Source organism: Theobroma cacao, chromosome 6, assembly GCF_053813885.1.
Source record: "Theobroma cacao isolate CCN51 chromosome 6, ASM5381388v1, whole genome shotgun sequence".
NCBI lineage: Eukaryota > Viridiplantae > Streptophyta > Magnoliopsida > Malvales > Malvaceae > Theobroma > Theobroma cacao.
This window is the reverse complement of record NC_142644.1, coordinates 31,582,998-31,595,694: the sequence shown is the minus strand read 5'-3', so window position 1 is coordinate 31,595,694 and position 12,697 is coordinate 31,582,998. Positions and strand designations below refer to the sequence as shown.

At 38.1% G+C, this 12,697-nt stretch overlaps 3 protein-coding genes and 1 non-coding gene across 7 annotated transcripts; 2 read left to right on the top strand and 2 right to left on the bottom strand.

Annotated features, from left to right (window-relative positions):
- The first annotated feature begins 545 nt into the window (after positions 1-545).
- SCL13 (SCARECROW-like 13) lies at positions 546-3,867 on the top strand. Its single transcript, XM_018123383.2, has 2 exons — positions 546-695; positions 1,696-3,867. Exon 2 carries the CDS (start codon positions 1,992-1,994, stop codon positions 3,636-3,638), a length of 1,647 nt encoding a protein of 548 aa, XP_017978872.2. The 5' UTR covers positions 546-695; positions 1,696-1,991; the 3' UTR covers positions 3,639-3,867.
- Positions 3,868-4,274: 407 nt separating this feature from the next.
- Positions 4,275-4,346, bottom strand: TRNAT-CGU (transfer RNA threonine (anticodon CGU)). The gene has a single exon. It is a non-coding gene; the product is annotated as a tRNA-Thr (tRNA).
- Positions 4,347-4,682: 336 nt separating this feature from the next.
- Positions 4,683-6,591, bottom strand: LOC18597303 (tRNA (guanine(9)-N1)-methyltransferase-like protein). Its single transcript, XM_007026245.3, has 3 exons — positions 6,111-6,591; positions 5,576-5,935; positions 4,683-5,105 (listed from the first exon to the last, which is right to left on the bottom strand). The coding sequence occupies exons 1-3, from the start codon at positions 6,510-6,512 to the stop codon at positions 4,896-4,898; spliced, it is 972 nt and encodes a 323-aa protein (XP_007026307.3). The 5' UTR covers positions 6,513-6,591; the 3' UTR covers positions 4,683-4,895.
- A 48-nt stretch (positions 6,592-6,639) lies between these two features.
- LOC18597302 (zinc finger CCCH domain protein) lies at positions 6,640-8,945 on the top strand. 4 transcript variants are annotated; one of them, XM_088807099.1, is made up of 8 exons: positions 6,640-6,771; positions 6,868-6,903; positions 6,982-7,063; positions 7,195-7,620; positions 7,716-7,862; positions 8,001-8,108; positions 8,414-8,522; positions 8,858-8,945. In XM_088807099.1, exons 4-7 carry the CDS (start codon positions 7,254-7,256, stop codon positions 8,416-8,418), a joined length of 627 nt encoding a protein of 208 aa, XP_088663225.1. In that variant the 5' UTR covers positions 6,640-6,771; positions 6,868-6,903; positions 6,982-7,063; positions 7,195-7,253; the 3' UTR covers positions 8,419-8,522; positions 8,858-8,945. The 4 variants fall into 4 exon arrangements, with proteins under 4 accessions (XP_088663225.1, XP_017978879.1, XP_017978878.1 ...); XM_018123390.2 differs by having other exon boundaries at positions 6,982-7,079; positions 8,414-8,476; XM_018123389.2 differs by having other exon boundaries at positions 6,641-6,771; positions 6,982-7,079.
- The last annotated feature ends 3,752 nt before the right edge of the window (positions 8,946-12,697 follow it).

Genomic DNA, 12,697 nt, shown 5'->3' with positions numbered 1-12,697 from the left:
GGCATTGTAATCATTCAATGAATCCCGTAAGTCTAAATTTCTATTGATATTCGAATTCTACTCGAACTCCTCGCTTAGATTATTATTAATGAGCTAGAGCACCAAAAATAAAAGTTTTTCTTTTCTTTCTTATTTTTATTTGTTGTTAATAAATTTTGAATGCTTAAAGGTAGATTTCATGGAAGAAGCTCTACTTCGGTGACAGTCAATGAAGTTGAGTTGTGTGTGGTTAGCAGAAAACGTGTGATGAGAACTGTTGATAATCCATTAAACATCAAACCGCAAAGAGAAAGAAGGAAGAAAGATGGAATCTTTTTGTGTGTAGTTTCCCGTTTCTAACCTTCTAGAGAGTCACAGTCACACTCGGTTTTGCTTACTCCCGACTACTGACCCACACGGCGGGGCCACACGTTGTAATCGACTAGAGCCTATTTTCGTCACCAAGCGGGGCCAGAAGTGTTTTTTTACCCCAGTGGCAGTCCTGTAAATAGAAGAAAGTTTTGAGGGCAACTGGTGGTAAAATGACCAGATTCGTAACTATATAAATATATATTTAAGTTCCACCATGAATTTACGATGATAATAAATAAAGAAAGCCATTATTTTTGGAGACAGACGCACAACCGGAGGACGCTCGTTGAAGAAGAATCTTCAGAGAGCGGAACCCAGACATAGGCTGGTGATTGTTGACTAAGGTATGTTTAACGCCTAACTCTTGGTCGATTCATCACGACAACCCCCTTCTCGTTTTCTCTTCTGTTCTTTGTTTCCTGGGTGGTGGCGATGAGAGGTTGTGGGAGTTGGATCATTTTTGTTTGAGTTGAATACAAGATTTTTGTTGGGTTTTCTTTTTTCATGATAATTCATGAATTGGGGGATAAGGGTTAGTGCTTAATCAATCAAAATGATTCTCTTTTTGTCTGTGTTTCGTATTCCATCAGTAACTTATTCATTTGGTAGGTGTTGCGGTAGAAAATGAAAGTTTGGCCTTTTGATGAGATAGGAAGAAACTTTGTTCTTGCCCCACAAGTAATAAAGAAAAAAAAAATCAATCTTTGTCTATAAGTGATTTAATAGAGTTGGTAGTAGTAGTTATAACTTTCAAACTGTTTGCTATCCTGCAGATTTGAATGAATTATGAATCTGGAAGCTGATTTTTTTTTTATTATTTTACTGGTCAAAAATTTTATGCCTTGCATCTGGTTTTGATTTCTCTCTCTGTTCCAATTCCCTTTTGGCTTGCTTGTCACCTTTTGGCCTATAACCTTTAAGCTTTATAGCGTTTCACTAGGGGGAGATTTGAATTGGTGTCAAACTTGATATGTTAATTTTGAGGCTTCCTATATAGTATAAATTGTTCTAATTACATATTTTTAGATATATTCTTGCTGCCTTTTTACTACTCATATAATTTTTTGTGAGTCCAAATCGCTAATCTTTGGCTTCTTGCTATGCTATGTTGTTTCACTTGATTATCTTATGATCGCTGTTTTGTGCTTGGTTGATTAACTTTTAATTTAAAAGAAAGTTGCATAGAGGAAAATTTTCCTCTTAGCTCAAGTCCTTTCTCCATGTAGGCTCCTTTGGTTATTACTTGTTTTTTCTCTGACTTTTAATACCCCTTGATTGTGTACATTGGGCTTCCATTAGTTGCATAATCTAATCTCTTTTATTTTCTTGGATTTCTTTTGGCAGATTGTATTCTTCTTTGATATTTCTTCCTTGCACGACTAAAGCAGTTGATGGTCAGCATCGATGCCAAGGATCAAACTATTTTTATCTTCATACGAAGGCTAGTTGGCTGCTTAACCATTGTAATCTCTTGATTGATGTTGTGTAGCTTTTCCATTGGAGAGTAATTTTGCTCTATCAAGCAACTGCTGCTACTAGAAGAAAGAGTTACCATTACCAAAAGAATTCTGTTGTCACAGCAAACATCTGTCAGTAACAAAAAGTTTTCTGGAGGAGGTTGATAAGCGGATTGGGCTGAGATGCAAACATCTCAGAAACACCAAACTTCAGCCTGTATCCGTAGGCTGTATCACCAACCTGTTCAGGAAATGGAGGCACTTTGTTTGCCTCATATTCAGATATTAGACAACAATGTATGCTCAGATGTTGGGAGCCAAGGAACCAGTGTTTCCTTTCAAACCTACAAGGATCAATTTTTTACCCTGGAATCATCCACTGCAACTGCTGGTTTTGTTGTCTATGATTCCCCTTCTGCTGTAAGCATCTCATCAAGCAGGAGCCCTTTCTCCCCACAAGGTTCTCAATCATACCTATCTGATCCTCATCATTCCCCTGACAATACTTATGGATCACCATTCAGTGGATCTTCTGTTGTTGATGATGGCAATGAATGGAAGCACAAGCTGAGGGAGCTGGAAATTTCCTTGTTGGGACCTGAATCAGATGTCATAGACAGCTGCAATTGCTGCTTCAGTAGTGGAGCCCACCAAGCTGCTTCAATGGCAAGCTTTAACTGCAATCAACTGGTGGAAATGATCCCTAGATTAGACTTGAAACAGGTTCTCGTTGCCTGTGGTCAAGCACTTCATGAGGGTGATATGCCAACAGTGGCAGGTTTAATGCATGTCTTGGAGAAAATGGTTTCAGTGTCTGGGGAACCAATCCAACGATTGGGTGCTTATGTGCTGGAAGGGCTTAGAGCAAGGTTGGAATCCTCAGGGAGTAGTATCTACAAAGCCCTGAAATGCAAAGAACCAACAAGCTCAGAACTAATGTCTTACATGCATATTCTCTTCAAGGTCTGTCCGTTCTGGAAGTTTGCATACACATCAGCTAATGTTGTCATCAGGGAAGTCATGGAATATGAACCAAAAATTCACATCATTGATTTCCAAATAGCACAAGGAACCCAGTGGATGTTCCTCATCGCAGCTCTTGCAAAACGCCCTGGTGGGCCCCCGGCTATCCGTATAACTGGTATTGATGATTCTCAGTCAAATCATGCTCGAGGTGGGGGACTTAATATTGTGGGGCAGAGGCTATCAGAATTTGCTAAGACGTACAATGTGCCATTTGAGTTTCATGATGCTGCCATGTCTGGTTGTGAGGTTCAATTAGAGCATCTTAAGGTTCAACCTGGGGAAGCTCTAGCTGTGAATTTTCCATATGTGTTGCATCACATGCCAGATGAGAGTGTAAGCACCTGGAATCACAGAGATCGACTGTTGAGGTTGGTGAAGAGTTTGTTGCCCAAGATTGTCACTCTTGTGGAGCAAGAGTCCAATACCAACACATCCCCATTCTTTTCAAGGTACCTTGAGACACTGGATTATTACACAGCTATGTTTGAATCCATAGATGTAGCTTGTTCGAGAGATGACAAGCAGAGGATCAATGCAGAGCAGCACTGCGTGGCTCGCGATATTGTGAATATGATTGCTTGCGAGGGGCCTGAGAGGGTGGAAAGGCATGAACTTTTTGGAAAGTGGAGGTCAAGATTCACCATGGCTGGTTTTTCTCCATATCCATTGAGTTCCTCAGTTACTATGGCTGTAAGGGATGTGTTGAAGGACTACAACAACAATTATAGACTTGAGGAGAGAGAAGGGGCTCTCTATCTTGGCTGGATAAACAGAGCTATGGCCACCTCTTCCGCGTGGAGGTGAAAGCCTGATACCGACAGTGATGCCATGAAAAACTGTTAAATTTTGCGCAAAATGCTTTTGTTAAGATTTCTCTTTTAGAGCATGGGCCTTTAGGGTGTTGTAAATTAATAGAAATATGAGCTTAGACTTCTTTTGATAGCTTTTAGTCGAGGGACTTGAATTGCAAATATTTTCATGTATATCACCATTGTCCATCTCGAAATGAAACAAGGATAGGTTCCAGTTCCAATGCCAGCTCATTTGTTCTTCTACTATCATTTTCACCTCTGGACGCTGGTTCACATCAATCACTGAATCAATGTCCCACATCCAATCTTAAACCAATGCTTTGCAACCTCAAGGGAGTTGACCTTTACCTTACCTTAAAACATCACTTACATCAGCTGTGAGTCATCAAAATCCAATCCCACCTTGTAAGTTTCCTCGAATCCCTCCAAAATGGAAGAAAGAGAAAGTCATTCGGCAACTTGTCAATCAAAATTCAATCCACTCAAGGAAGCTTTGCGGCTATACTTTCTATTTAAATCAGAGATAACCAAGCTAAGAGGAGAGAAATTTTAAAAGAAGATTTGAGCATTAGGAGATACAGTAAGTGGGGAATCTCTTTATTTGTTGGAAAAAAAAATTTTATTGAAAAGCTCCCAGCGAGGATCGAACTCGCGACCTTTCGCTTACGAAGCGAACGCACTACCACTATGCTATGGAAGCCGGCGACCTGCAGTTCCCAATTTCTCTTATCCTTTTGCTCTAATCGGGTCACTTTTCAAAGTTGACCCATTTTGAGAATTTGAGGAGGAAGGCCCATCTTGATAGAGATGACCACAATTGAACTAGAATCAAGTGACTTAAATCACTCTTTCAAATTGAATTTCAGTTTGAGATTTCGTAAAATAAAGTATGAGTTGACTCAACTTTTTTATATCCTAGGTGGATGGACATTAAAACTTACATTAGCAAGTTATTGCCTTAAAATGCAATGTGATTGCTGTAACAATTTCCAGTTTCATTCACAAAGGACAAAGAGGTTGTCTTTGCATATGCAGCTTTGATCAAAAGTGGGCATCCACAAGGAAGCCTATTTTTCTGCAGGTTTCATTCAGGTTTGGAATGCATGAACCATCATAGGTACTTGGAGGGGGCAAAGAATGGAACTTCAAAAACAATAAATTCTTTTGTAATGATTTTTCCACTTGTACAGACATTCCATGTAGTGCAAGATGGATAGGGTCAACATAAGCATTAGTTCTGCGAGCTCTTCTAGTCATGAGAAGGTTCTTCAATGCACTTCTTTTTCCTCTCAGATTCATCATTATCCTCCTCGCACTCTTCTCCATCTAATTCTTGACAGGTTTCTGAATCAGCTTCAGATCTTTTCCTCTGAGGAATTACTTGAAAGAAGGAAGCTTTCCAATCTCTTGTCTCCAAGAACTTGAGGAGTATCTCTATAACTTGGTTCACAGTTAGGACCTGCACACATAGGAATGAAATGCTAGTCAGGGAAGAAAAACTTATAAAACCAGAGAACATTTGCTTCTTTGTTTGTTTGTTTGAAAACCAAACTACTGTGCGAGTGAAGTATCAAGCATGACTATCATCACAAATCATATTCAACACACTACATCACAGCATTCTTTGAAAGAAAGCAGTAGCATGCAATTATAAAGCTATTCAATCTCCAAAATATAAAGTTTCCAGGATATAACCCTAGAGACTTGAGTAGATAGGCTAACTGAATCCTTTTGATTACAACTGCTAAAGTAATACCATAAATGCCTTTCAACCCAAGCTTTCTAATGTATTATTGCATAAGAAATTCCACAGAAAACCAACAGTAGAAAACTTAAAGACCTACTTCGATTTGCAGAGCTCTGTTTCGACCCCAATAATCGACTGACGAAAGAAAGTAAAGTGGTGTAGTGTACTATGACCAACCATACCTGAGAACTGGACATCTTCATGTAAGTTCCAATGGGGAGTTTTGCTGTATGAATTCCCTGCTCCTCTGCTTTCTTCATGGTTATACCTTTCCACCGATTTCTGTCCACCAATCCGCCAACAATATAAACTTTGCTAAGGTCAAGTTCATCTAACACAGTTTCCGAATCTGCTGTGAGATAAACCAAGTTATGTTTCTGATCTGAAAACGCTTGGATATAAGATTGTTTTTCCTTCTCAATAATCCATTTATCAAATCCAGGTAGCCTTCGCAACTGAGTTTCCATTTCCCCTTGACATCCAGTCAACCAGAGGTGAGCAGGGACACTGCTTCTTCCATTCACTGCATAGCAATACATAATCTGCAGGGTTCAGCAACAGCATAAGATATACTGGTATTGATGTAATGTAATATAACAACAAGGATTGAACAAAAGCACATCTTTGATCATGGGCTAAGAAGAGAAGTGCAATTAAGAGCAAGGCCAAGGTGCAAACTTTGAAACAGTAATCAATCAGTTACTGATAAAGAACAACCTGTTGAACGAGGCTGTGGATTTCAGAGTGAGTCATGAGATGAGAGAACTCAAGATCGACGACAATGTTTTGGCCATTCTCTTTGGCTTTCGTCAGTCTCTCGATTTTCTGCCCTCTTTCCTCCGATCTTTTCTCCATTCTTTCTCTCCTCAATTCTTTCCTTGAATCTATCAGTTTCAGCCTCTCGTCTTCGCTTAGGCCAGCCAGTTTCTCCTCCCATTCTTTTCGCTTCCTCTCTGCATCCCTCTGTTTTTGCTCTTTCATCCATGCTTTCTTCTCTGCTTTCTTCGCTTCGAATTTCTGCTGCTTCAGGAGCTTCTTTTGGGCGCTCTTCGATAGAGGCTGAGGCTGGGGATTGGAAGTGTTTTCCTCGCTGTTCTGCTCCTTCTGTGCAGCCTCCATCGTCGAGTTTAGCTCTGGACTGGATTTTTTTTTCCCTTTGGGTTTAGGGTATTGTTTGAACAGATAGAAAAAGAAAAAGACAAAAACAAACACGAGAAAGAAAATATAAAACGCATACCCTTTCTGCGTATCATGATTTCGGATCCAAACCCAAAAGAACCAAAAAGGTAAAAACGGGTAACACTGCCTAATTAGAAGCGAAACAGGAGTAATTAGCTCAAAATCCCAAAAATAATATAAGAAAATCCGATTTCATTTGGTAAATTGCCGCAAAAACCTCATCTTTTCTTTTTTTGTTTTTCCAATTTCCATTCTTACCTTTGCCTTCTGTCTATGATCTTTGTTTGTTTTCCAGATTTCTCTTCTTCTTACGATCAAGTCCGCCATCAAGGTTAGATTTTTCCTTTTGCAATTGGTGTAATTATTCTGCTTTTTTCTTTGAACAAAATTTGATCAGTTGAATTTGAAGGGCTATTGCATTCCTGAGATCACAAATTCCCCACCTTTTGATGGAAAAAAACCATGATTTAATGGCTTCTTAATCATTTCGGGTTAGCTCTCTCAAATGTAATTTTCTTTCTCTTAATTCTATCTCCAGTTATTAAATTTATGATTTTGGAATAATTCATAGTATTCCCATCACAGGAATTAAGTCAAAATTTGGATTTTTTTTTTTTTGCAGAAAAAATTGATTGGCTTCTGAATTAGTGTAAAGATTGTGGTTCTGTTGGATGTTGGGGAATGATGATGGAAGGGTTAGAAAGCGGATCAGAGTTGCGAAAGGAGCTAGAGAGAGAACGTCGTCGTATAAGGGACCGTCAGAGAAGGCAGTCTATGAGCCTTGAGGAGAGAGAAAAGCATCTGGCAAGACGCCGGAGAAACTATCAGCTGCGGAGACAGAGAGCTGAAACTGCTCGATTGAACCCTGCACCTCCGATTCAACTTCAACAAACGAGCATTTCTTCGGTTCAATTGTCCTTGAGCAACGCCGCAACTTGTGTTTCAGATGTTAGTCCTCACTTTGATGATGCTGCTGCTGCTGCTGCGGGGCTTGTCGGATCCAACCATGGACAAGAAAGACCAATGCCGGACACAAGAAGCTGCCAGAGTCAGTTCCCATCACTTAACAATTAAATAATTAATCTTTGTGATGTCTTGAAGGATAAACTGTGTCTTATGTTCTTACTAGCTCCTTTTTAACAGGTTTGGAAATCCCGGCTCACAAGTTAGCTATTTTACCTGGAAAGGTACGTTTGAATCGCATAAAACATCTGGCACGAGCAATGAATGATCCTGTTGGTGATGGGGTTGCAGTGGGTGGAATGATGAGGGAAAATGGAGCTTCTGATTGTAAGTTTAATAAGTCATCTTAGTATTATAATGGATAGAGATAAATGTTAATTATTTGATAATGTACCTCTGGAACCGTTTATACATCAACTACCCCATTTCAAATTAGAAATTTATATATCAAAGATCATTGTTCAGGTTTAGTATCAAGAGGATTGCGACTAAATCGTGTTAAACGTCTTGCTCGGGCACTAAATCCTGCTGCGCAAGAGACTGTTAGCCAAAGCCATCAAAGCATAACAGAAGGTAAGATAGGCAATCTTTAATGTAACTGTGCTAAAAGTTTATGCTGTCCATGATTTTGAACTTCATTATGCAATCTTAAATGTAGTGGAAAAGAGTCTGCTGTCGGGAGAAACTCATTTGATAAGTCATAATGTGTGAAAGTTCAAACAGCTTAACAATATTAGAGTTGAAGATGATGATTTTCAGAAACAATAATTTTTGGTGGCATATCTGATAAACTAATATTAGTTGTTTTTATGATGCTATTTAGTAGGTTCAACAAGAAGAATTACACGATAATCACAAGTTTTTGGTATTATGTTTAGGGTGAACATCTCTGTTGTACGACTGAAGACAGACAGCCATTTTTTAATCAATCATATACAAAGGTGAAATTTGTTTGGCTCCTCCCCAGATTCTTTCAAATGAAGATTTGTAAGTTTATTACACTGAGTTTATTCTTTCGGTCTCTTTCATATAGTTGATATTGTTGTGTTGTTGCATTGCATATCCAAGTGGTGACATCAAAACTTTCTATCTGTACCTTTTTTATGTAATGTGTCTGAAATAGATTGAACTTTTGTATGAACTTAAAGTTGTTAGCAATCACGGCTTAAGGAACTGGGTTAGCTATCATTTAATTTTCCTTTTCGGGTCTCATGCTTATTGTCTCTTTAGTTATAATTCAGAGAACAAATCTTAACTAACAATGCATGATAACTTTACTATACAGGATTTGAACTAAACCTTGTTATCCTACGAGATTGCAGATTGGAGAACAAAGATGATTGCAATAGCAGAGAGGAGCATCACAGATGTCGAAAACTCGCTGGAAAAGAGGGTCAGGGATATTCAGAATTAGAATTGCATGATGATGAGAAGAGCCATCTGATAGGACTAGATTTTTACATTTCAAGAGGGGTGAAAGCAATATATATATATATATGATGTTTTGCTCCCTCTCTGCAAATCCTATTTCTTGAGCAACAATATAGAATTTGTACATTTTTTCTTCATCTTTTAACTGTTTTCCAATCCCCCTGCCCTCCAAAATTTGTACCTGACTTTTTATTTATTGGTAATGGTACTATCACCTCTCTCGCTTCCTTCACTTGGATCAGGCTCTGGTTGTACATAGACCAAGTTTATTTTCTTTTGTATTTTAAGAGAATAAAAACAACTAATGACCATCAAAATCAAAAGAAGGAACATTAAATTTAAAATTCCAAAAAATTGAGCTTTGTATGAGAAGATTAATGGCGTCTTGAACACTATCGACACAATAAGAAACGAGGGGAAGAAGAGATTCACCGTCGGGCATTGAACTGAACTTGAAGAAACTCATGAACCGACTTTTGCTCTTTGAGTTCTCCCTCCACCTCTGTAACTTATCTCCGCTCTGGTTCAGGAAACATTGATTCTATAAAAAACTTGGGTTTCAAGAATCAAACTTCGACTATGAAATAAAGTCTTTGCTTTTCTTGGTTTCTTGCTAGTTAGTTACCATATTCCTATTCCTACAAGAATTCACCTTCTAAAATAAACTGCTGTTTACTTCTAAACCCGAATTCCTAGACATAGTGAAACACTAATACTAAAATATATATATATATAGACCGTAATAGCCAAACGTTCTTGAATCTTGATTACTTCAAGTTCTTTGTTTCCTTTGAAGATTCACCATGGAGAACACTGTTTCTTCTTCTTCTGATAGCCAGAATTTGAAGGCTTCTTTGCGTTCAAATTCACCCGACAATAATCTCTCCCTTTCTCTTCAAAATCTTCGCTTGAATCCAGGGGTTGAGAACGATAGCGCTTGTGTTTATCCGGGCAACAATGCTCTTCGTTTGCCTTCCAATCAATCTTTTGCAAGAGCTATGCTTAATGGTTATAGTTCTACTTCTAACGGTGAGTTTTCCAGTTTCTTTTGATTTTGCATGGACATATTTATGGTTTTTTTTGCCATGGAAGTTCTTATATGATTATAGAGGATGACAATCGATGGTTTAATTTTTTAGGAAACCGGTCAGGGGAGACCATGACCACGGATCGGACATCAGTAGGGAGAGATTCCTTATTTAACAATAATTTCAACTTGTTCTCTGGTCTTGCTCGTCAAACTTCTCCAACTAGTTTTCAACATGAGCCAATCGCAGAGGGTGGAAGTAATGTGAGCTATGGTTTTGACAATGGCAGACCTGCTGGGAATCCCGGTGGTTTTTGGTTTCAACAAAGCCTAGATCATGCTCACTTGCCACAGATGAACACAATCATTATTGAGAATGCCTTGACTCAGGATGGCTCAGACATTATCAAGGATCTGTTATCTTTGAAGGAACCGAGGATTACCAATAAGATCTTTGAAGGCGTCATTGACTTCATGTTCGAGCTGATGATTAACCAACATGGACATAATGTCTTTGCAGAGCTAATTAAATTATGTAGTGACGACCAGTTGGGTATGATCATAGAAAAGATAACTTCTCACGCCCCGCTTGGAGGTATTATTTCTGCATCAAAAACTAGAACTGGGTAACTATCCTCAACCTCAACCTCAACCTTTCCATTATCTATCATTTGTTCTTTTGTTCATACTCATTAATTTTCTGAATCAATGGCATTGCTTCCTGGCAGTTCACGCTCGATTAAGAAGCTCATCGAATTGCTCAAGAAATCATCTCTCATTATTAAAGTGATAGCAGCTCTGAAAGAAGGATTCTATGAGCTGATGATCAGCCAAACTGGGTCAAGTGTTATATTGAAATGTGTAGACCTCATTGATACTAGGAGTAATGAGGTAATTGTGCTTCTTTTTACCCCAGTGAAACTTCTTGCTTCTGCTATTTTGTTCTGCAGATGCTTTGAATCTTTACATTCAATTATTTTTTTCACTTACCCTTTTTTGGTGGCAGTTACTGTATGTTGCAGCCATAGAACAGAGTCTCAAGCTTGCTGTAAATGCACGGGGATGTATATCTTTAAACTACTTCATAGACAACATCAGAGGTCTACACAGAATTGCCCTCTTACATGTAATCGCTAAGAATTCCCTGTACCTCTCTCAGGATCCTTCAGGGTAAAACATCACTTCTCTCATTGTTCTTCCCAAAAGAAACATCATGGTTTAAAGTGCAAACGTTAATCAGTTTTGTGGAACTATTTCAGGAACTATGTTCTGCAGAAGGTCGTGGAGCTTGACAACCCTGACATCATCCAAGAGATTTGTGCTCAACTAAATGGCCACATTGTGAAATTATCCATGCAGAAAGCCGGAAGTCATGTAGTAGAAAAGATGTTGAACTCTAGAGGGATGCATCCCGTGGTCAAGGAGCTCCTCGAGAGCAAACAGCTTTTGCAAGTTGCCAAGGATCAGTATGGCAACTACGTGGTGCAAACAGCATTGAAAGCCTCGAAGGTATGTACCCTTTTGAAACTGCAATATGAGAAGCTAATAGGATAGGCTTGAGAGTACCCATTGTGATAATATGGTGAGTTAGCAATTGATGCATCAAACACAGATCTCAGGAAGTGCTCCTGATGAACAGCATTGGCTATGCATACAGAAACTAAACTTTTCCCTTTTCCTACTTTTGGTTGAATCTGTAGCTAAGATTACATAACTGGTATTAATGACAGTGGTCAGAGGGAGATGATGGCTTTTTGGTTCATGCATCTATAGTCCTTAAACCTAATATTTCTTTCAAATTTGAAGCTTGAAGATGTAATTATCAATTTACACGATCTTTCTGATGCCGCTCATTCTCTTGCCTTTCAGCGTGCTGGTAATTCATTTTATCAAGAACTGAAGACCAAACTTCAAGAACATCTCGATGCTCTCCAGCATGGATATGGGAGGAACGTCCACAGTTTGATCAACGCTGATGTCCCAATTAACTAAAAGTGATTTCGGCTGCGACAGAAGAGCATCATCTGTTGTTATTGATGCTTCATGAGACCGTGTATTATTTACTTATATATGTTTAATTAGTGTTAGTATGATTTGATTATCTAGTTGGTAAGGAGAGAAAAGTTTCATTTCTCTGTCAACCAGGTTCCATAAACTTGGTGTTTTTTTGTTTTGTATATATAAATATATCAATACATATTGGGTCATTGGTTTCGTATTGTTCCGGTCAGTGTCTTCATTTATCGTTTCATTAATCAACTAAATACTAGCTTTACTCTCTTTTGCATGGAAGGATAGCCCTCTGACTTTGGGCCGTCAAGCTGTCATAGCTCAGTTGGTTAGAGCACCCGTTTAGTAAGCGGGAGGTCTTTGAGTTCAACTCTCAATCAAAGCATTGTCATATTTAATAGCTAAAATCTTTATTAAAAAATTTTTATTACATGCTCATGTTATTAAATCACATCAAATATTATATAAATAGAAAATATCAAATGATATTAAATCCAAAAATCATTAATTTTTATTACAAATTAAGATTTTATATGAACAAAAAACATCAATTGATATTAAATGTAAAGATCATTAAATTTTTATTATGAATTAAGATTTTATATTAATAAAATAAAACAATAAAACAAAAGTTTCTTTTAGATATAAATTAAGAGATAAGAGCTATTTTAGTATAATAAAAGTATAAAGATTC